General features: G+C 45.0%; 1 protein-coding gene across 1 annotated transcript in view; it reads right to left on the reverse strand.

The window, feature by feature from the left end:
• ACAD9 (acyl-CoA dehydrogenase family member 9) overlaps window positions 1-24,487 on the reverse strand; it is a 53,874-nt gene that overhangs the window by 15,815 nt on the left and 13,572 nt on the right. The window contains exons 3-7 of the mRNA XM_007109810.4: window positions 6,723-6,824; window positions 3,378-3,484; window positions 2,559-2,659; window positions 1,746-1,824; window positions 251-425 (exon numbers count right to left, since the gene is read on the reverse strand). Coding sequence (XP_007109872.2) covers window positions 251-425; window positions 1,746-1,824; window positions 2,559-2,659; window positions 3,378-3,484; window positions 6,723-6,824 — 564 coding nt within the window. The remainder of the gene's footprint in view (window positions 1-250; window positions 426-1,745; window positions 1,825-2,558; window positions 2,660-3,377; window positions 3,485-6,722; window positions 6,825-24,487) is intronic.

Consider the following 24,487-nt stretch of genomic DNA (forward strand, 5'->3'; position numbering starts at 1 on the left):
GCTGTACTGCAGCGCTGACCCGGGACCCGCAGCACCACCTCCCTCCAAGGCCGAGTGCCACGAGGCGGCGACGGCCTCACCTTGAAGTCATCACTGCCCGATGTGCGGAGAGATTTTGCCAAATGCTCAGGTGGAAACAGAACTACGTAAGCCTCGTGTTATCTTGACGTCTGATATCTTTTCGACAAGATAAAACCTCACCGTGTCTCCTTCTCTCTCACACACACACATGCATGCACGTGCCACTCACTGTTGGAGCCTCGAATGCCTAACTTATCCTCAGGTTTCCCGCTGGTGACTCCACCAAAGTCTCTCTCTACTATGAACGCTGTGACCTTGTCCTTTACTGAGCCATTAGAATCAACAACTTCTGTCTTTGCAAACACAGTAAAAACACTGGCCAGTCCTCCATTGGTGATCCAGACCTGAGGAAAGAAAGCAAAAGGGCTCCAGAGAAAACCAAACTACTACAGACTGGCCACCCTCAGCACCAGCTACCCATCACAGCTCAGGCCAGGACGGGCTCAACCCAGCATCCCCAGAGCACGGATTTCCCCAGGAGACACAGGTGGCCCTGCACGTGTGTCTGTGCGTGTGTCAAGCAGCTCCGGCTCAGCATGGAACAGCTGGGGGTGGGAGGGAGGCAGAAAGGAGTGAGGGAAAGGGGGAGGGGAGGGGAGAGGGGAGGGGAGGGGAGGGGAGGAGAAGAATGTCTTCTGTAATTAAAAATCTGGGTAAAAGGACACAATCTTCTGTTCCTCTGAACTCCCCGACACATTAACACTCTTATGGTGCCCACCATGGGCTGCAGCAAGTATTTGTTTACATATTTGTCTCTTCCCACTAATTAGGAATATGCAATGTCATATTCACATTTGTTTTCTTGGCACATATGGGGCATCCAATAAATGTTCACAAAATAAAGGTTTGGATATATAATAAAACTGTATGTTTTGGTTTTGCTTTAACCAAATTTCAATTTAAATTTTTGAGTGATTTAAATAAACCTAGGTTATTTAACCTAAGATGTTTAACTCTGCACAGTGTTCTAAACCTCTCTTTTGGTCAAAGCTTCATCTCTCAATTATCATCACATCAAAAGAGGGAGGGGGGAGGAGGGGGACGGGGAGGGAGAGGGGGAACAGACTTCTCAACAAACCGCTCCTTATAGAACTTATTTGGACCTTAATTCAAGCAACTTATTTGTAAAAAAGAAGTAAGAGACAATCAGGGAAGTTTGAGCGTTAAGCAGATAGTAAGAAACGATCAAGGTTTAAGTGTACGCCGTGACTTTCTCAGGCCCGTCCTGCAGAGATGCACTGAGCTCGTCACGGCTGCCATCCAGAACTGCAGTGTGACGGAGGAAGCACTGAAGCCGGGAGCCGGGGGTGGACATTCACGACGCTAAACTTCTGTGTTTCAAACTCCGTGTGATAAAAAGTTAAAAGAATGGACACAGGAGAGCAGCTCAGGGAGGTGGGCAGCACTACAGAGGCCTGCAGGCTCAGGAGCCAGGACACCTTGGTTCCCATCCTGCCACTAAGCGGACGGTAAGGTGGCGGGTCACGTAACCTCTCTGAGCCACCGTTTCTTCTTCCAAAAAAGGAGGCGCGTCACCCGAGGATGACGGTTAAGGGGTGACGTGCCTGCCCTTTATGATCCCTGGAGCATGGGAAGCGGTCAGTGGTGGTGGTGAAGGTCAGGACGGAGACCCTGACGCGGCCACGGAGGCCACGCAGCTGTACCTTGGAGCCGTTGAGGAGGTAGTGTTTCTTATCTTCACTTAACGTGGCCCTGGTCCGGATGGAGGCGGCATCGCTCCCACTGCGGGGACAGAAATGTGCGGTTGAGGGGTAACGCTGGAGACACAGAAGAGCGGTTTTCAGGCCCCACGGAAAACAAAGGGCCAGCTAATATTAGATACATTCAGCTTTGCAGCCACAGACGATCTGCAGACAGACGGGCATGTTCCAGTAAAACTTCATCTATGAAAACAGGTGGCGAGGAGGATTTGGCCAACCCTGCTCTGTCACATCGGGTGAAAAGGCGGCAGTGACACGTTTGGGAGGTCTAAACACGAGAATGCCGGCTCACACAGGCTCTAAGCTCCCGCAAGGTGAGTGCAGGGGACCCAGGTCCCCAGGTGGGGGAAGCAGGACGGAAAGGGGCTGGATAACGGACTTGCCATCACGGCAGCTGTGAGACTCGGGGCTCATCACCCCATCTCACTGAACCTCAGTTCACAGCCTGTAAAGTGGGGACAATACCACCCGCCCTTCATACTCTAATAAAAGTCGCTGTGAAGCCTGAATGCATTACTGTACATAAGGAGGGTTGCAAAGCACAAAAAAAATGGCAGGTGCGGTCAGCCATGTTATCTCATCTGTAAAGGTCACCAGGAAAGAGAAGTAAGGTAAAGGTGAGAGAGCATGAAGAGAACGGGTGAGCAAAGCTGTGGACTCAACTCCCGGGAAGTCTTCAGGGAGGGAAGAAGCCGGCCAGCCCTCTTCAGTGAAAGCCCCCGGGCCCTGAAGCCGCGTGCGGCGCGCAGGGCTGACCTGGCTGGCTCCGTCAGGCAGAAGGCGGCCATGCGCTCCCCGGAGGCCAGCGTGGGCAGGTACCTGGCCTTCTGCTCCTCGCTGCCGGCCAAGATGATGCCCTGGCAACAAACATGGGCTGCTTTCAGCGGCAGCAAGAGACAAGTGTGTGCAACGTGCTTGCAGAACACGCCCCCCCGCTTCTGGAACACGCTTCCTTCACGCGAGAGCTGGCAGCCACAGTAAAAAATGGGGAGCTGCTGGGTGGTCTGGGGAGCTGGGCTGCCAGGGAGACCCCCAAGCGCACAGTCCAGGGCGGCCTGGCACAGCTCCAGGGAGGGGCTCAGTCTTTCCGGCAGTCTCCCCACCTCCCGGCAGGGTGGCCGGGGCCGGGTGGCTGGAGCCACAGCTGGTGCGTGGGCAGCGCCATGCCCGGGCGCCAAGCCTGCTGGGCACTCAGCCCCCTCGGTTTCTACGCTGAGCAAGAACCACCCGAGGAATGAGCTGTGGGCCCCTGGACCTGCCCTGAAAGACTCCAAGCCCAGCGGAGTAGGAGGACAGGTGCCAACAGCAGGGGGGACACGCTCAGGCCCCGAGGGAGCCAATCAAGAGGTGGGGTCACCTCCAGCCCGCGGTGAAGGCAGGCTCCATGGAGGCAGTGGCATCTGACCTGGGCCTGGAAGGATGGGTCAGAGGCGGGGCAGGAGGAGGTTTCAAAAGGAAGGACAGGGCCACCGAAGGGCACTGAGCACGGTACAGAGAGGCTGCAGGACAGCGGGCCTTCCTCCGAGACGCTGAGCCGGCTGCCCCCACGCCACCGCAGAAACCCAGACCCCTGACCTTGAGGCCGATGGCCTGGTGTGCTGCCAGCATCACGGCGATGGAGCCATCCAGGCTGATGATCTCCCCCAGCCGCGCGTACATGGTGTTGGAGAGGCCCAGGCCACCTAGGGCAGAAACAGGCCAGCTTCACTTACGCTCCAGCCCCGAATTCCTCCCAGGAAAGGCAAGCGGCTTTATAAAGTCAAGTCAGCTCACCATTTTTTAAAAATCACAACACAGAATGGTACAAAGGAAACAGAAATTACCCATAAACTTATCACTCAGAAAGAACGTTTTTGTGTACACCCTTTCAGACTTTTTCTAGGCATGTAAGCATATACAAGTGTATATCTTAATATAAAAACGTAATATTTAACACAAAAATGTATAAACGCCTAAACCTACATAAAGTTACTTGAAATGCTGTGAATGTCTCCTATCACAGATCTTGGGCTTCAGAGACGTGAACCCCATTCCGCATCCCACCCCCGGTATCTCGTGGCCTCCAGGAAAGGTCTCTCTGCCTGGGATACTGGCATCCGGGGCTGGGTCCTTCTGTCGCAGGGGTGCCCCGTGTGCTGTAGGACGGGGGGGTGGCATCCTTGACCTCTGCCCGCTAGATGCCAGTAGTTCCCCCTCCTCCACAGTTCTGACAACATAAATGTCTCTAGATGTCGCCAAATGCCCACCCGAGGTCGGGGGGCAAAGTCACCCTCGGAAGCAGTCAGCGTTCTAGGAGCGAAAAGAAAAAACACTAAAAACACAGACTCCGCTGAACTTGGGTATTCCGCATTTTATCTTCAACTTCCGGCGGTGGTGGGGTGGCCTTGTGGGCACCTTACAAATGACTACCCGAGGCCTAAGGTCACACGCGGCCCGACCGCAGGGGGTGCCTTCCACACAAGCGGAGGGCCGAGTCCCTGCAGGGGTGTGCGGCGTCCCCAGTGCTCAGCGGGGACCCAGGGAAGGCCAGGGCCCTGCGACACCCATCACCATGCCGCTTTCAACCAAAACGCTTGTGCTCCTACTTGTTTCACATACTGAAGTCAGTGTTGCTTGTTAAAAAAAAAAAACTGATTTTTTTCCCCACGGAAGTATCAAAAAAATCATGGGGGGAGGACAATCAATGGGGACAGATGACAGGCGGGTGGAGACTGCGTGACGGGGGAGGGGCTGAGGGAAACACCCGGGGGGACCCAGGGAACTGGGGGCGGAGACCAGGCTGCCGGTGGAAAGGCCTCTTCTCCAAGATGGCGGCGGTTTCCAACCAGCCTTCAGAACACCCCAGGACTGGGGACAATTCCCGAAAATGTTTTGGGCATGAACATGAGGTTGCTGTCGCCTTAATTTCCCCAGGATTTAAAAAAATGAAAGACGATGAAACAGCCCCAAATGTGACCACTGTCACCTCATGAAAGAAAAGAGCATTTTCACGCCCAAGAAGAGGACATAAAACAGGAATAAGGGATGGATCTGTGCAATCGCACACACACACGCCCCCCACACGCGTGCTGGCATAAAACAGAGAGAGATGCAAAAAGACATATTCCAATTTCACACAAAAATTATCTGGAGGAGAACTTAACTGCTGCTTCCCATCAGTCAAGAAGTAGTTTCTTGATGATTCTGAAGGGGAAACGGCATCACCACCAACCTGGCTGCGTCTGCCAGCTCTCCTCCGCTGTCGGTTTTCTCCACACACTTACTTTTCTCAGCTCATGCCACCAACCGCCGCTCTGTGGCCACAGCCCACCCGGTCTCTGCTCTAACGCTCGACGCGGCCGCCACCTTACGGCAGACGGTTCCCCGGGGCCTGTGAGTCACCGACAAGTGACACCGACAGGTCTCGAGGTCGGGGGAGAGCTCAGCCCCTGTCCGCAGAGGCGGCGGGTGCAGCCCCCGCAAGGGGCCTGTGCCGCACCCCGCCACCAGGGGGAAGCAGCAGCAACGGCCGCATGTTTTCTGCACAGACTCTAGTCTTCCATACGTTTGGAAAGGCGGTGAGAGGGATTTCATGGGATGACAAGTAGGAGACGTCCTTTAACAGCTGCATACACTGCGACAGACACACATATAAACGAAGATTTAACCTGATTAAAATCCGCCTCTAAGTCAAGGAAGTCAGGCATCAAACTCGTTGGTTCTCAACGTTCACGTTTTCTCTCAGACCCGAGCAGCTGCGGGCTAGGTCCCAGCGGGACTTCCTGCACAGGCAGCGAGGGCCCCCACCCTTGGCTGTGGGGTGGGCTGTGCGGGGGGCGCAGGTCTGGCTTCAGCCCCGGAGATACACCCAGCGGAGGCAGGACGTCAAGGAGAGCTCCCGCGTCCGGGCCTCGCCGCGCAGGCCGAACCCACGGCCCGCCCGGGAGAACGTACCCGGATGTCACACGCCGCCTACAGCTCTCGGGTCCAAACCGCCGACCCTGTCCTGAGGAAGCCGGAAGCCACCTCAGCCTGGGCTCGGCGGGGGGGCTCAGAGAGCAGGGGTGCGGGGTGAAGGCCACGCATCTTCGTCAAAAGATCTCGGGAGTGAAAAGACAGGGACGTGCGTCCGGGCCGGCGCTCGCGGGGCATTGTTTGTCCCTGCTCCTCCCTCACACGCTCGGTGCCTGTCCCCTTACTCCCGCAGAACTGGGAGGGCCACCCCTAGATCAGGCAGGAGACACACAAGCCGCGTGACGGGCTCAGTCTAACAGGGCACAGCCACCGGGCGGGGATCCCGGGGGGAAGGCAGGGCCTTTCACCGTAACCCTCCAACAGCAGCGGGCACGGCCCAGAGGACAACGGGCCTGCTCGAAGGCTCCCGAGGCGGCCCGCGCCCCACAGCCGTGCGCCCGCCCCTTTGGCCGCTGGGCCCTGGCCCCTGGGCGCGCGCCGCGTGACCTTCCCCACACACGAAAGCACTTGAGGGGCTGCGGCGGCTCCTCTGCCAGAGAGACCACGGGGCTTCACAGTGGAGACCACGCTGCACCGGCCCGAGCTGGCCGGAGGCGATACCCACCCCCGCTCCCCCACCCAAGGGACCCAGAGAGCACAGACATCCTGCAGGGTCCCTCCCCACCTCCGAGGAGGAAGGCACAGAACTGGACGGCCCTTCCGGCTGAAAAGCCTCTTAGGCCACACGCTCACCAGCCAGCCACCCTGGATGTAACCCACAGAGGGAGGTTTTACAGCCTGACCTTGGACTTCACGCATTTCCAAAGGCCGCCTTTCTGGAACAGAACCCTCTTTTGGACAAACACGGAGGGCTTTCTTAAAAGCCGAACTGGCTGGGTGGCGGATTCCTTTACTCACCGTATTCCTCCGGGAACGGAGGGCTTTCTTAAAAGCCGAACTGGCTGGGTGGCGGATTCCTTTACTCACCGTACTCCTCCGGGACTTGCATCCCAAAAAGCCCCAGGCTCTTCAGTTTCTCTAAAGTTTCATTTGGGATTTTTCCCTCCCGGTCGATTTTTTGAGAGTCCACTGCCAAAAGGAAATATTTTGATTAAACAAGATATAACCTATGTTTACCCAAAGAGAAGAAAACAGAACGACTGTTGTATGTTATACAATGCCAGCGTCAGAAACTTCCGAACTGGAAATTGTCTAGCCATGGTCATTCGGCATGTGTTCAATTTTACCTCATTCGCCCAGCAAGAACTGCATTTCAGAAAATTACCACTACCGGGTAATGTTCTGTCTCTTGATCTGGGTGTATTCACTGCATAAAACTGCAGAAACCATACATTTATGAGACCTAAAGTTTTCTGCAGGCATTTATTACTAAACTTGAACTTTTATCACCTGTACCTTCTAGAAAATTAGACGATAAACACGCAACTGCCAGCACTGCCCTAAAACGTCTGGCTACATAGCCAGACTCTACGCAGCTTCTGGACCCAGCTCCGCCAGTGTTCAGAACCACACCCCTTCCCCGGAGCCCACAGGTTCTTGAGAACAGGTCAGTCTGTTTACCACCAACACACACAATCATCACAGCAAAACTCAACCATCACTGCGTTAGGTCTGCAACTGCACACTTTTTAAAAATTTATTTATTTGTTTTTGGCTGTGTCGGGTCTCCGTTTCTGGGCGAGGGCTTCCTCCAGTTGCGGCAAGCGGGGGCCGCTCTTCATCGCGGTGCGCGGGCCTCTCACTGTCGCGGCCTCTCCCGTTGCGGAGCGCAGCCTCCAGATGGCGCGGGCTCAGTAGTTGTGGCTCACGGGCTTAGTTGCTCCGCGGCATGTGGGATCTTCCCAGACCGGGGCTCGAACCCGTGTCCCCTGCATCGGCAGGCGGATTCTTAACCACTGCGCCACCGGGAAAGCCCTGCAACTGCACACTTTTATATGAATCAAGTAAAAGTGTTTTCATCAACTGACAGCAAATTAAACTTCATCACTATTATAAATCATAAAAACAACCATAATCACGCTTATAAATTTTTAGACATATGGGTCACTCATGAGAAATACAGGTTCCCCAAATGGAGAACCCCAAACCCCTCATTTTTCACTTTTACAATTCAACTGACATATATAATTGGCACACAATAAACTGCACATATTTAGAATAATTTTTTGAGTTCTGACATCTGTTCACCCATGGAACCATTCCCACAATTAACAAAAGCATTTCCTTTTCCACCGAAATTTCCTCATGTCCCTCTGTGATCAATCCTTCCCTCCACCTCCATCTCCAGGCAACCACTAATCTTTTCGGCTATGGATTGGTTTGCATTTTTGAGTTTTTATATAAATGGAATCACAAGGCATTTTTTTTGATCTGGCCTCATCTGGCCTAATGATTTTGAAATTCATCCATATTGTTGCAGGTATAAATACTTCATTCCTTTTTATTGTTCAGTACCTACTGTATGGGTATAAAATTGTTTATCTATTCACCCCTTGAAGGACATTTGGTCGGTTCCCAGTTTTTGGCTTTTAGAAATAAAGATCCTGTGAACATTCATATTCAAGTTTTGGTGCAACTACATGTTTTCATTTCACTTTGGAGCGCAGTGGCTGGGCTGTATGGTAGGGTATGTTCAACTGTGAAGAAACTGCCAGGATCTGGGAAGACTTCCTTCCCTCAAGATGGAGATACAGGGACTGGATTTATCTTGCTGCCTTAGAATACAGGGTATTAGATACAAGGAGGAAGAGTCATGTGTTACTAGTAGCAAAGAATCAGCCCGAGACCATGCATTCTCAACAGGGCAACATCACCCCCAAGGGGGTGAATACGGTTCTGGAGGAAGGGGAGCAAAAAAATATTTTTTTATGTATAAAGCACAGCAACACGTATAATACATAAACAGATAATAATATAGTTGTGGCATTAAAATTTCACAGAGGGATGTGATTAAGGTAAAAAGATGTCTAAAAAGGCCTGGGGGAAGAGAGAGCAGTAAAAAAAGTTGAAAAACAGTGCCCTACAGGCTCCTCTGCTCCTTCTAACAACACTTAAAGGCAAGTCTCGAATGGATCAAACTATTCCAAGTAACTTAATTGTGCCCTGGAACAAAGCGTAAGACCATACTACACACACACACACACACACACCCAGCACCAATAATGTAAAATCCACAATGACTGACATCCAACAGGAAACTACCAGGCACATGAAGAAGCAGGAAAATATGAGTGATAATGAGAAGAAAAATCAATCAACTGAACATGACCTACAAATAACAAAGACGACAGTGGACAAGGGTATTACATGAGTTATTATAGGGGCTTCCCTGGTGGCGCAGTGGTTGAGAATCCACCTGCCAATGCAGGGGACGCGGGTTCGATCCCTGCTCCGGGAAGATCCCACATGCCGCGGAGCAACTAAGCCCGTGCACCACAACTACTGAGCCTGCATGCCACAACTACTGAAGCCTGCGTGCCTAGAGCCTGTACTCCACAGCAAGAGAAGCCACTGCAACGAGAAGCCCGCGCACCACAACGAAGAGTGGCCCCCGCTCGCTGCAACTAGAGAAAGCCCACACACAGCAATGAAGACCCAACACAGCCAAAAATAAATAAATAAAATAAATAAATTTATTTAAAAAAAGTTATTATAACCAAATTCCAAATGCTCAGAAATGTAGAAGAAAATATGAGCATATTAAGGAGAGACATGGAAAAATAAAAAGACACCAATCAAATTTCCAGAGATGAAACAACGCTTAAGATGAAAAACACTGGATTGGATTAACAGTAGACCAAATACAGGGGGGAAAAGAAGATTAGTGAACATGAGACATAATAATAAAAGCTATACAAAATAAAAAAGACAAAAAAACAACAACAGAGCATCAGTGAGTTGTGGGACAACCTCAAGCAAATATATATATATCTACCTTTATATATCAATATCATTTTTATAGATACGCATGCTTTATACATATGTAAAATCTCCAAAGGAGAGCAGGGAGGAAGGAGTGTGGGAAAGTGGTATGGTTGGTGATAAAACAACGTTTAAAGAAATAATGACCAAAATTTACCAAAGTTGATAAACACTATAAACACACAGATCCAGGAAGTTCAAAGAACCCTGAGAAAAATGTGAAGAAAACTACACTAATATCAATTTCTCTAAAACCACTTAAAAGCAGCCAGATACAAAGAAACACACATGAAAAAAAACAAAGATAATATGGTAGCAGACGTCTCATCAGAAACAGTGCTAAATCAAAAGAAAAATGTTGTCAACACGGAAGTCTCTTCTGATGAAACAGACTTTCCAGATACATAAAAGCTGTAGATACTCACCCCTGCAAAACCGCACCACAAGAAAAGTGAAAAGAAGTCCCTCCCACAGAAGAATGATGGTACCAAGAGGAGGTCACTACATAAAATGGTAAATTTTATTCCATGTACATTTTATGACAGAAAGAAAGAAAGAAAGAAAGAAAGAAAGAAAGAAAGAAAGTATTGTAGAGTTTATAAAGAATGTAGAAATAAAATGTATGAAACAGAACATGGGCTGGGAAAGCAGAAATGTAAGGTTCTTACACCATACATGAAGTGTTATAATATTAGCTGAAAGCAGATTTTGATAAGACATAGTATATGTTTACATACTATAAATTCTAAAGCAACCACTTATAAAACACAACAGGCATAACTAATAAACCAACAAAAAAGATAAAATGGAATCATAAAAAATACTCCATTAATCCAAAAAAAAGCAAGAAAAGAGGGAAAAAGATCAAAGAAAATATGGGACAAATAAACAGCTAGATGATAACATTAAACCCAACTATATATATATATCAATAATCACATTAAAATAATCATATATCAAAAACCAATTAAAAGGCACAGAATGGGGGAGGGTGAAATGGGTAAAGGAGATCAAGTGTATGGTGATAGATGGAAACTGAAGTTTTGGTGGTATGGCATAATATACAGAGAAATAGGAATATAGTGTTGTACACAGGAAACTTACAATGTTACAAATCAACGTTACCTCAAAAAAAAAATAAATTTAAAAAAGGAGGGCTTCCCTGATGGCACAGTGGTTAAGAATCCGCCTGCCAATGCAGGGGACACGGGTTCGAGCCCTGGTCCGGGAATATCCTACATTCTGTGGAGCAACGAAGCCCATGTGCTACAACTACTGAGCCTGTGCTCTACAGCCCATGAGCCACAACTACTGAGGCCACGTGCCACAACTACTGAAGCGCACGCGTCTAGAGCCCATGCTTCGCGACAAGAGAAGCCACCGCAATAAGAAGCCCGTGCACCGCAACAAAGAGTGGCCCCTGCTCACCGCAACTAGAGAAAGCCCACACCCAGCAACGAAGACCCAACGCAGCCAAAAATAAAAAAATAATTAAAATTATTTAAAAAATTAAAAAGGAAAAAAGGAAAAAGCACTGTCAAACTGGATTAAAAAAACAATATTCAACTACGCTGTCCATAAGAAATCACTTTTTCATTTTTTTTTAAACTTTTATTTTCACATAATTTTAGATTTAAAGAAAAGTCACAAAAATAGTATAGGGTTCCCGTATACTCTTCATCCAGCTTCTCCTAACAGAAGCTAATAGAACCATGGGGAAACTATCAAAATTAATAAATGGATATTCATACAATATTACTAAGTTACAGAATTAATTTGAATTTCATCAGTTTGTCCCTTAACGCCCTATTTCTTTCCTGGGACCCAATCCAGGATCCCAAGTGTATTTAGCTGTCACGTCCCCTTAACATCCTCCAGAGTGAATCCAACAATACAAAAAAGGATAATATATCACAACCAAGGGGAACGATCCTGGGAAGGTAAATGTCATTCAGTGTTCAAAACCCAGTCAACGTAATTTACTACGTCAACAGAATAAACAATGAAAAAGCATAATCATCTTCACAGATGCAGAAAAAAACACTGGACACAGTTTGATACAATTTCTGATGAAAACATGCAACAAACTAGAAATAAGGGGAAACTTCCTTAACCTGGTACAGGGCAGTCCAAAAAAATGTACAGCTAACTCATACTTAATGGTAAAAGACAATGTTTTCTCCCTAAAATCAGGCACAAGGCAAGGAAGTTGGCTCTGACCACTCCTATTCAACATACTAGAGATGTTAGCCATTGAATTAAACAAAGAAAAGAAAGGGAAACCAGGCTGGAAAGGAAGACATGTAACTGCCCTCATCACCAACCACGTGACTGTCTATGTACTAAACCCTCTGGGATCGATCAAAAAAGTTGCCAAGAGCTAAAAGATGGGCTTAAGAAGGCTGCACCATACAAGGTCAATATACTAAAACCAACTGTACTCACTGAAGAGGCTACATTAAGGGAAGAACTAAACACATGAAAAAATGTTCAACATCATTGGGCATCAGGGAAATGCAAATTAAAACCACAATGAGCTAACACTCCACATCTATCAGAATGGCCAAAATTTTTTAAAGTTTTTTTTAAAACAAAACCAGCGACAACACCGAATCCTGGCAAAAAAGGCCCAGAAACTGGATCACATACACTGCTGCTGGGAACGTAAAATGGTACAGCCAACACTTTGAAAATAATTAAACACAGAACTACCTCAGGACCCAACAACTTTGCACTTCCTGGGCATTTATCCCAGAGAAAAGAAAACCTGTTCACACAAAGCTTGTACACAAATGTACACAGAAGTTTTATTCGTAAGAGCCTCAAAATTGGAAACAACCAAGATGTACTTCAGCGTCAGAATTTCAACAAATTGTGTTAACCCGTAACAGGGAAAACTACCGAACAATAAAAAAGAACAAACCACTAATACACGGCAACTTACAGGAGAATTATGCTGAGTAAAAAAAGCCAATCCCAAAGTTTATATACTGTAGGGTTCCATTAATATAACATATTTGAAATAACAAAATTATAAAAATGGAGAACAGACTAGTGGTTTCCAGAAGCTGGGGAGAAGAGGGCAAGAAGTGGCTATGTCTATAAAAGGAACGCAGTAGGGATTCTTGTGATGTAACTGTTCTGTACCATGATTGTGGTGCTTATCACATGAATCTATATATATACGACAAAATTATATAAGTACATACATACATAATCAGTAAACATACAACCAGCAAAATCTGAATAAGGTTGATGTCAATTTCCTGGTTGTGATAACGTTCTGAGGTTAGGCAAGACGCATTCCATAAAGCTATGCATTGGGGGAAACTGACTGGGTGAAGGGTATAACTGATCTCTGAATTATTTCTTACAACTGCATGTGAATCTACAATTATCTCAAACTAAAGTTTTTTTAAAGCAAATAGTGTCATCATGAAATGTTATACTGCATACATATTAAATTTAATGGGAATAACCCTGAGGTTGAACTAAGAAATCCCCACGAGAACACCCACATCTGCTGAAGTTCAACTAAAATTGATTTTCAACAAAAACTGTGACACAATGGGTGACATTTTTCTTTCATCTTGTTTATAGTTCCTAAATCTCCTTTAAATGACTGTGAATTTCTTTTATTAATGAAATAAAATGTAGAGTATGAAGAAAAATTTCAGAAATAGAAACAAGTATATACAGAAAAAAGTGAACTTCCATACCACTATAAAAATAATGTGTAAAAAATCAACTGTATTTCTATATACAAACAATGAACAATCAGAAATTGGAATTTTAAAAAATACCATTTACGATAATGTCAAAGAATTTTAAATACTTACGGATACATTTTACAAACCATCCAAAAAACATTAAGGATCAGTTGAGAAACCATCAGAAACTTTTGTCAAAATTTGTCCAAGGTTGGGACTTCTCTGGTGGCGCAGTGGTTAAGAATCCGCCTGCCAATGCAGGGGACATGGGTTTGATCCCCGGTCCGGGAAGATCCCACATGCCGCAGAGCAACTAACCCTGTGTGCCACAACTACTGAGCCTGCGCTCTAGAGCCCACGTGCCACAACTACTGAAGCCCACGCGCTGCGACTACTAAAGCCCATGTGCTCTAGGGCCTGCATGCCTCAACTACTGAGCCAGCATGCGGCAACTACTGAAGCCTGTGCTCTGCAACAAGTGAAACCACCACAACGAGAAGCCTATGCACTGCAATGAAGAGTAGCCCCTGCTCGCCGCAACTAGAGAAAGCCTGCACACAGCAACGAAGACCCAATGCAGCCAAAAAAAAAAAGAAAAAAAGAAAAAAAAATGACCAAGATCTATACACTGACCATGACACACAAAATGCTGCTGAGAGAATTATATAAGAATCAAATAAATGGAGAGATATCCCATGATCGTGCATTTGAAAATTCAGTATTGTTATAATCTCAATTCTCCCTCAAACTGATTTACAGATTTCTTGTAACCCCAATCATAACACACAAAGGCCTTTTTGTTGAAGCTGAAAAGCTGATTCCAAAATTTATAAGCAAATGCAAAGGACCTAGAGGAGCCAAACAACTTCAGAAAAGAACAAGGCTGGAGGACGAACACTACTTGGTTTCAAGCCTATTACAAAGCTCAGTAAAGAAGGCAACATAATATTTGCATCAAAATAGACAAATAGAACAGAGGGATTCAGAAACAGACCCTCACATAAATGATTTTTTCCATTTTTTTATATTGTGGCAAAATACACATAAAATTTACTATTTTAGCCAGTTTTAAGTGTGCAATTCAGTAGTATCATGTACATTCACATTATTGTGAAACCATCACCACCACCCATCTCCAGAACTCGTTTCACTGTTCAAAACAGTTAACTCTGCCCTCATTACACAATAACTCCCCATTCCTCCTCCCCACCACCCCCTGGCAACCACCATCCTATTACTTTCTGTCTCTATGGATTTGACTGCTCTCAGTATCAATACTTCATACAAGTGAAATCAATCAGTATTTGTCCTTTTCTAACCAGCTAATTTCACTTAGTGTAATGTCCTCAAGGTTCATGTTGTAGCAGTGGTCCAAATTTCCCTCCTTTTAAAGGTTACATAATATTCCCTTGTATGCATATACATTTTGTCTACCCATTTATCTGTTAACCTGGTTGTGTCTTTGGATCTAAACTGAATCTCTTGTAGACAAGATATAGCTGGATTATTTTTTAAGCCTGGCAACTTCTGACTTTTGATGGAAGAGTTTAATCTATTTACTTTTAAAGTAATTAGTGATAAGACTTCTGTCATTTTGTTATTTATATAGCTTTTCTGTCCATCATTTTTTTTGCATTACTGTCTTTTTACTTGATTTTTTGCAGTGAAACATTTCAATTCCTCTCTCATTTGCTTTCATGTATATTCTTTAGGTATTTTCTTTGTAGTTACCATGGGGATCACATTGAACATCTCAAAGTTATAACACTCTCATGTGAATTTACACCACCTTAACTTCAATAACACACTAAAATTCTGTTCCTTTAAAGGCTCCATATCCACCCTCTTCTTTTATTGTTGTCGCAAAATTACATCTTTATGCACCATGTCCAAAAACATAATTGTTTCAAACAATTTTTAGTCTCTTAAATTATTACAGAGAACAAAATGTAGAGTTACAAAGTTAGAGTGATACTTTTAGACTGATGTTTTTCTAAAAAACATATTAGACTCTTAAATCAAATAGAAAACAAAAACTACAGTTATAAACCATTGTTACAATAATACTAGGTTTTATACCTGCCCATGTATTTACCTTCAATGAGATCTTTATTTCTTTACATGGACTTGAGTTACTGTCTAGTGTCCTGAGCATTTCTTGTAGGGCAGAGCCAGTGGTAACAAACTCCCTCAGCTTTTATCTGGGAACGTCTTCATTTCTCCCTTACTTTTAAAGGACAGTTTGCCAGATACAGCATTCTTGGTTGAGAATTTTTTCCTTTTAGCACTTTGAATATATTGGCCCACTGCTTTCTGACCTCCAAAGTTTCTGATGAGAAATCTACTGATAATCTTATTGAGGATCCCTTGTCTGTCGCTTCTCTCTTACAGCTCTCAAGACTCTTTTGGTCTTTGTCTTCTGACAGTGTGATTATATAATGTGTCTTGGTGTAGGTCTCTATGATTCACCCTATTTGGAGTTTGATTAGCTTCTTGGATGTTTATATTCACATGTCTTTCATGAAAGTTGAGAAGTTTTCAACCAATGTTTCTTCAAATAGTCTCTCTTCTCTTTCTGGGACTCCCACAATATGTATGTATTTAACAGTGTTCCACAGGTCCCTCAAGTTCACTTTTCTTCAATCTTTTTTTTTTTTCCTGTTCTTCAGACTTGATTATTTTCCATTATCCTATCAGCAAGTTCACTGATTCTTCTGCCTTCTCAAATCTGTCTTTGAATCTCTCTAGTGAACTCTTCCTTTCAGTCACTGTACTTTTCAGGTCCCAAATGTCATTTTTGTTTCTTTTTAGGTTTACTACCTCTTTATTGATATTTCCATTTTGTTCACACATTCTTCACTTCCTGCATGTCTTGTTAGTTAAGCATCTTTAAGATGGCTATTTTTAAGTCTCTGTCTAGTAGATCCTCCGTCAGGTCTTATACAGGAAGTTTTTTGTTGGTTCTTTTTTTTTTTTCTCTGAATGGGTCATACTTTTCTGCTCTGCTTTTTTTTTTTTTCTGCAGACCTCTCCCGTTGCGGAGCACAGGCTCCAGACGCGCAGGCTCAGCGGCCATGGCTCACGGGCCCAGCCGCTCTGCGGCATGTGGGATCCTCCCAGACCGGGGCACGAACCCGTGTCCCCTGCATCGGCAGGCGGACTCTCAACCACTGCACCACCAGGGAAGCCCTCTGCTCTGCTTTTGATGAAAACTGGACATGTGAATTAATAATGTGGTAACTTTGGAAATCAGATTTTCCCTCTTCCCAGGGTTTGCTCCTTTTTCTTTTTTGGCCGTGCTGTGTGGTATGTGGGATTTCAGTTCTCTGACCAGGGATCAAACCTGCTCCCCCTGCAGTGGAAGCACAGAGTCTTAACCACTGGACCACCAGTGAAATCCCCAGGGTTTGCTCTTTTTTCCTTAATCGAAACATATCTGACATATAACATCGTCTAAGTTCAAGGTGTACAACATGTTGATTTGATACATTTATATATTGCAATAGGATTGCTACCATAGCCTTAGCTAATACCTCTACTACATCACACAATTATCATTTCTTTCTGAGGTGGTAATAATTAAGATCTATTCTGTTAGCACATTTGATATTTATAGTACAGTGTTCACAATAATGTACATTAGATCTCCAGGACTCACTTATCTACTAGTTCCAAGTGTACACCCTTAAACAACACCTCTCCAATTCCCCCATTCCCCAGCCCCTAGTAATCACATATTCATTCAACTGTTTTAGGAGTTCAGCTTTTTTAGATTCCACATATAAGTGATTATCACCATACTTGTCTTTCTCTGACTTATTACACTAAGCATAGTATCCTCAAGGTCCATCCATGTTGCTGCAAATGGCAGGACTTCCTTCTCATGGATGAATAATATTCTATTTTACTTACATATATCTTCGTACCTTACCCCTTCTTTATCCATTCAACAACTGGAGAACACTTAGGTTGTTTCTATACCTTGGCTATTGTGAATAATGTTGCAATAAACATGGGAGTGCACATTATCTCTTTGGGTTAGTGTTTTCATTTTAAAAAATTAATTAATTAATTAATTTTTGGCTGCATTGGGTCTTTGTTGCTGAGCGCAGACTTTCTCTAGTTGCGGCGAGTGGAGGCTACTCTTCACTGTGGTGCGCGGGCTTCTCACTGTGGTGGCTTCTCTCGTTGCGGAGGACGGGCTCTAGGCGCTTGGGCTTCGGTAGTTGTGGCACACAGGCTCAGTAGTTGTGGTGCACGGGCTTAGTTGCTCTGCGGCATGTGGGATCTTCCTGGACCAGGGATTGAACCCGTGTCCCCTGCACTGGCAGGTGGATTCCTAACCACTGCGCCATCAGGGAAGTCCCAGTGTTTTCATTTCTTTTGGGTATATACCAAGAAGTGAATTACTGGATATGGTAGTTCGATTTTAATTTTTAAAGGAGCCTCCATACTGTTTTCCATAGTGGCTGACAAACTTACAATCCCACCAACAGTGCACAAGGGTTCCATTTTGCCACATCTTTATCAACATTTGTTATCTGTGGTCTTTTTGATGACAGTCATTCTAACAGGTGTGACGTGTTACCTCACTGTGGTTTTGATTTCCCTGTTTAGTGATGGTGAGCACTTTTTTCATATGTCTGTTGGACATTTGTGTGTCTTCCCTAGAAAAATGTCTATTTAGTTCCTCTGCCCATCTTTTAACCTTTTTTTTTTTTTTTTTTTTTTTTTTGCTCTTGAGTTGCATGAGTTCTTCATATATTTTGGATATTAGTCCCCTATCCAATATACGCTTTGCAAATATTTTCTCCCGTTCCTTAGGATGCCTTTTTTTGTTTGTTTTTTGTTTGTTTGTTTTTGTTTTTTGCGGTACGCGGGCCTCTCACCGCTGTGGCCTCTCCCGTTGCGGAGCAGACGCACCGGCTCAGTGGCCATGGCCCACGGGCCCAGCCGCTCCGCGGCATGCGGGATCCTCCCGGACCGGGGCACGAACCCGTGTCCCCTGCATCGGCAGGCGGACTCCCAACCACTGCGCCACCAGAGAAGCCCCAGGATGCCTTTTCATTTTGTTGATTATTTCCTTTGCTGTGCAGAAGATCTTAGGTTTGATATTCCACATGTTGATTTTTATTTTTGTTGCTTGTGCTTTTGGGTTTTGTTTTGCTTTTTAATTGTTGTAGGCTTCGTCTATACTGAGGATCAGCCTGAGGTGTAAACTTAAGGTCTTTTCAGGTCTTTCCTGAGCCTGTCCCTTTCCCAGGTCATTTGCCGCCCATATATGCGTTCGCTTTAGAAGGTCCTAGTATTCCATCTGGCTCCTGAAAAAACAAGAAGAGGGACTTCCCTGGCAGTCCAGTAGTTAAGATTCCACCCACCCACTGCAGGGGGCACAGGTTTGATCCTTGGTTGGGGAAGTAAGATCCAACATGCCACATGGTCAAAAAAAAAAAGGCAAAAAGAAAATGAAGAGGAAAAAAGGCACTAGCTCTTTAAATCCCCTAGAAGTGACTTCTGCCAGAGGGGGAGGGGCTTGCAACATTGTAAGAAGCTGCAACACCATGGCCTCTGCCTCTCTGTCTGCACCTCTGATCAGAAGCAGCAATCAGCAACCAGTACAGATCCCTAATACTTGATGCACAGGGTCTGTTTTGCCCACTCTGGCTCCCACAAGCTGTGTACAGGCTGCTCCAGGAACAAGTGCATAGCAGCCTGCTTTGGGTCTGGGGGTGGGTAGCTGCTTCTGTGCTCATAGCTGAAACTGATTGAAAGTAACCACATTTTTGTCCAGGCACAACACCTCCCACCACCCCCCCACCCCCAGCCCCGGCAACACACACACCAATGCAGACTCCAGAGCTCCTCAACAGTCACAACAGACAGATTCTGCCAGTGCAACTGTTGTCTGGTGGGGAGACAGATTCCTGCTGCTACATACTCTGCCATCTTCCAGGAATCTTATGGTCAATTGGTTTTCGACAAAATTATCAAAGTCAGTTAAATAGGGAAAGGAGCATCCTTTCAATAAATGTTGCTAGAACGACTGGATAGCCACATGCAAAAAACAAATCCTCAAACGTTACCTCACATCATGAACAAAATTACCTGGGAATGGATCATAAATCTAAATGTTAACAGATAAAAATATAAACCTTCTAAAAGAAAATATAGATGAAAATCATCATGACCTTGGGTTTGGTAGATATTTTATGTACAATACAAAAAGCATGAACTACAAAAGAAAAAACTTGTACCTAATCAACATTAAAAACTTTTGCTCTTTGAGACACTGTTAAGAAAATGAAAAGTCAAGCCGCAGACCAGGAGAAAATTTTTGTAAAACACATACCAATTAAAAGTCTTAAATCCCAGTTTCTAAAAAATGCATAAAATATTTGAAAGAAACTTCACCAAAAAAAGACATACAGATGGCAAATAAGCACATGAAAAGATGACCAACATCTTGTTAGTCATTAAGGCAATGAAAATTACAACCACAATGAGATACCACAGCACACCCACTAGAATGACTAGAATTGAAAAGAATGACCATACCAAGTGCTGACAAAAATGTGGAGCAACTGGAACTCCAATGCACTAGGGGGGATGTGAAGTGGCGACCACTTTGGAAAACAGTTTGGCACTTTCTTAGATTTCAGCGTGAACCTACCATATGATTCAGATGCTCCATTCCTAGGTATTTCCCCAAGAGAAATGCAAGCACATGTCTATACCAGACTCACAGAAAAATGTTCACGACATCCCTTTTTGTGATAGCTAAAGTTTGGATACCGACCAAATGTCAATGAATAGGTTAATGGATAAACAAATTTTGGTATATGCATACAGCATTAAAAAGAAGAACTACTGATGCACACACATGGTTGAAACTCAAAGTTAGGCCAAAGAAGCTGGACAAAAACATAGATAACATATGAATCTATTTAAATAAAATTCCAGAAAATGCAAATTAATCTACAGTGACAGAAAGCACATTAGTGGTTGCCTGGGGACACAGAGAGAATGAAAGGGGCACAAGAAAACTTTTATGGGTTAAAAAAAAATGATACAAAAGACCTTGAGGGATTGGATCAAGATGGTGGAAGAGCAGGACGTGGAGCTCAACTTCTCCCCACAGATACATCAAAAATACATCTGTGGGACTTCCCTGTTGGCACAGTGGTTAAGAATCCGCCTGCCAATGCAGGGGACACGGGTTCAAGCCCTGGTCCGGGAAGATCTCACATGCCGCGGAGCAACTAAGCCCGTGCACCACAACTACTGGGTCTGTGTGCCGCAACTACTAAAGCCCACACGCCTAGAGCCCAGGCTCCACAACAAGAGAAGCCACTGCAATCAGAAGCCCGTGCACCGCAACAAACAGTAGCCCCCGCTCGCCGCAACTAGAGAAAGCCCGTGCGCAGCAACAAAGACCAGTGCAGCCATAAATAAATAAATAAATAAATATAAATATAAATATAAATATAAATATAAATATAAATATATATATATATATAAAACCGAAGTCAAGGTCTTGAAGAAATATTTGTACACACATGTTCATAGAAGCATTATTCATAATAGCCAAAAGGTGGAAGCAACTGAAGTGCTGAGGAACAGATGAGTGGGTAAGCAAAATGTGACAGATACAGATAGTCCATTGGATAGATATTATAGATTTGTGAACGGATATACAGATATATAACTATGATATAGATATATACATGGAATATCATTCAGCCTTAAAAAGGAAAAGAAGCGGTGACACACGCTACAACACGGATGAACCCTGAGGACACTAAGCTGTGAAATAAGCCAGTTACAAAAAGACAATACTGTAAGATTCCACTTCAGTGAGGTATCTAGAGTAGTCACATCCTTAGGGACAGAAAGTGGATGGTAGTTGCCAGGGACTGGGCAGAGGGGTGATGGGAGGTAACGTTTAATGGGTACAAGTTTTTGGTTCTGAAGATGAAATGAGCTCTGAAAATGAATGCTGGTGATTGCACAACAATATGAATGTACGTAATATCACTGAACTGCACACTTCTAAATCAAGATAGTTAAATTTTATTATGTGTCTTTTACCACAATAAAAAATTTTCAAAAAACTTAAAAAAATAAAAATAAAATTTAAATGAATTAAAATGTTTAAAAAAAGCTTCTACATGTGGAACGACTCTTACAGAACATCTACTGAATGCTGGCAGAAGACCTCAGACTTCCAAAAGGGCAAGGAAATCTCCATGTAACTGGGTATAGCAAAGGAAAAAAGAAAAAAAAGAGAGAGAAAGGAATCAGGATGGGACCTGCGCCTCTGGGAGGGAGCTGTGAAGCAGGAAGGTTTCCGTGCACTGGGAAGTCCCCTCGCTGGTGGGGACAGAGGGTGAGCCCCAAGGCCTTGGAGGAGGGCGCAGCAACAGGGGTGCAGAGGGCAAAGTGGAGAGAGACCTGCACAGAGGGCTGGTGCTGACCGGCACTCGCCAGCCTGAAACAATTGTCACCACCCACTGGGGCAGGTGGGGGCTGGGTACCGAGGCTCGGGCCACTGAGGTCAGGCCCTGGGGCGAGGACTGGGATGGGCTGGATAAAGACAGCCTGAGGGGGCTGGGGTGCAGCGCGCCACCACTGAGGGAGTCCAGGAAGAACCCTGGGCCTGCCAGAGAGGCAAGGCGCCACCGCTGGGGGGCGTGCGAGGAGGGGGGCGGGCCCACCATAGGAGCTTCCTTCTCCGAACGCTCGCAGGTGGCAGGTCACTGCCTACGTGAGCTCCAAGGGCAGGAGCAAGCTGCCATCTTGGACTCCAGAGGTGGGTGCAGGCTGCTGCCGCTGCCACCGCCAAGGGTCTTGGGAGCAGGTGCAGATCAATGCCCCCACTTTCCCAGGAGCCTGCGTGGCTCACCCTGCCGAGGGCCTTGCGACCTGGTGCCAACCACCCAGGGGCACATGACCCGCCATCACCACTGCGGAGGGACCTGTGGCCGGAAGCCAACCACTGCTCCCGGCTTCCTGGGAGCTCGCGTGAGCTGTGCACCTGCGTACGTGCACACCCCTACCAGAGGGATATGAGCCAGCATATGCTGAGGGAAGAGACAGCAAGCGTCCACATCAAACACTGCCCTCATGCCAAAAAAAATATTAAACCCACACAAGCTACACAGGGACGCTCCTGCATATAAGTAGCCCTCCAAGATTACAGTAGGTAACTGTTTCTCCTAAATTCACAGACTAAGAAAAATATAAGCAAAATGAAGAAGCAGAGGAATCACTCTCAGTTAAAAGACCAAGAAAATTCCCCTGAAGGAACAATGAAACAGACCTCTTCAGTCTAATAGACACCAAGGGACTTCCCTGGTGGTCCACTGGCTAAGACTCCATGCTCCTAATGTAGGGGGCCTGGGTTCAATCCCTGGTCAGGGAATTAGATCCCACATGCCACAACTAAGAGTTAGCATGCTGCAACTAAAGATTCCCCATGCCACAACTAAAAGATCCCGCATGCCGCTACGAAGACCCGGCACAGCCAAATTAAAAAAAAAAAAAAAAAAAAAAGACAATGAGTTCAAGAAGGAGATAATGAAAATACTGAAGGAATTAAGAAAGGTTATTGACAGAAATTCAGATTACCGTAAAAATGAACTAGAGACTATAAGAAGGACCCAAGAAAAGTTAGAAAATTCATTTGCCGAGACAAAAGCCAAGCTCAAGGCAATGAAGAGCAGACTGAATAATGCAGAAGAAAGAATAAGTGACCTGGAAGACAGACTAATGGAAATTACCCAATCAAAACAGCAAACAAGAAACCAAATGCAAAAAAATGAAAGAAATATGAGACCTATGAGATAATATAAAGTGGGTCAATCTACACATAATAGGAATTCCAGAGGAGAAGAAAGAGAAAAGGGAATTGAAAATGTATTTGAAGAAATTATGGCTAAAAACTTCCCAAACCTAAAGAAGGAAACATATCCAGATACAGGAAGCACAGAGGGTCCCACACAAGTTGAACCCAAACGAGGAGAAGAAAGAGAAAAGGGAATTGAAAATGTATTTGAAGAAATTATGGCTAAAAACTTCCCAAACCTAAAGAAGGAAACATATCCAGATACAGGAAGCACAGAGGGTCCCACACAAGTTGAACCCAAACAGACCTACACCAAGACATATTATAATAAAAGTGGCAAAAGTTAAAGAGAGGATTCTAAAGGCAGCAAGAGGAAAACAAACATTTCTTTACAAAGGAACCCCCATAAGGCTATCAGCTGATTTCTCTACAAAAACACACTGCAGGCCAGAAGGGAGTGGCAAAATATATTCAAAGTCTTGAAAGAGAAAAATCTGCAACCTAGAATACTCTACCCAGAAAGATTATCATTTAGAATAGGAGGAGAAATAAAGAATTTCTCAGACAAGCAAAACCTAAAAATACAGCAATACTAAACCTATCGTAAAAGAAATATTGAAAGGTCATCATCTCTAAACAGAAAAGAAGGAAGAAGAAACAGGAAAGAGGAAATCACAGTTGGAAGCAAATCACTTAAATTAGCCAGTATACAGATCAAAAAGAAAAGAAAAAAAAAACCTATTTGTGAAAGCAATGATAAACACAACGAATAGCAAAGGGATAAACATGAAGATGCAAAAAGGGACATCAAAATCATAAAATGTGGGGAAGGGGAGTAAAAAAAAATGCAGATTCTTTTTTTTTTAGAATGTGTTTGAGCCTTTATGACTATCAGTCTACAGAAAGCAGATACAGGAAAGGGTTAACATATAATACTTGAGAAACAGGGCAACCACAAATCAAAAACATATGACACGTTCACAAAAACCTAGTAGAGGAGAACACAAGCATAAAAGGAAATCATCAAACCACAAAAAGAAAAAAAGAAAAGGGAACAAAGGAGAAACAAGGTTTGAAATGGCAATAAATACTTATGTGACAGTAATTACCTTAAATGTCAATGGACTAAATGCTCCAATCAAAAGACAGACTGGCAGGGCTTCCCTGGTGGCGCAGCGGTTGAGAGTCCGCCTGCTGATGCAGGGGACATGGGTTCGTGCCCCGGTCTGGGAAGATCCCACATACCGCGGAGCAGC

This window comes from Physeter macrocephalus, chromosome 18 (assembly GCF_002837175.3).
Source record: "Physeter macrocephalus isolate SW-GA chromosome 18, ASM283717v5, whole genome shotgun sequence".
Lineage (NCBI taxonomy): Eukaryota > Metazoa > Chordata > Mammalia > Artiodactyla > Physeteridae > Physeter > Physeter macrocephalus.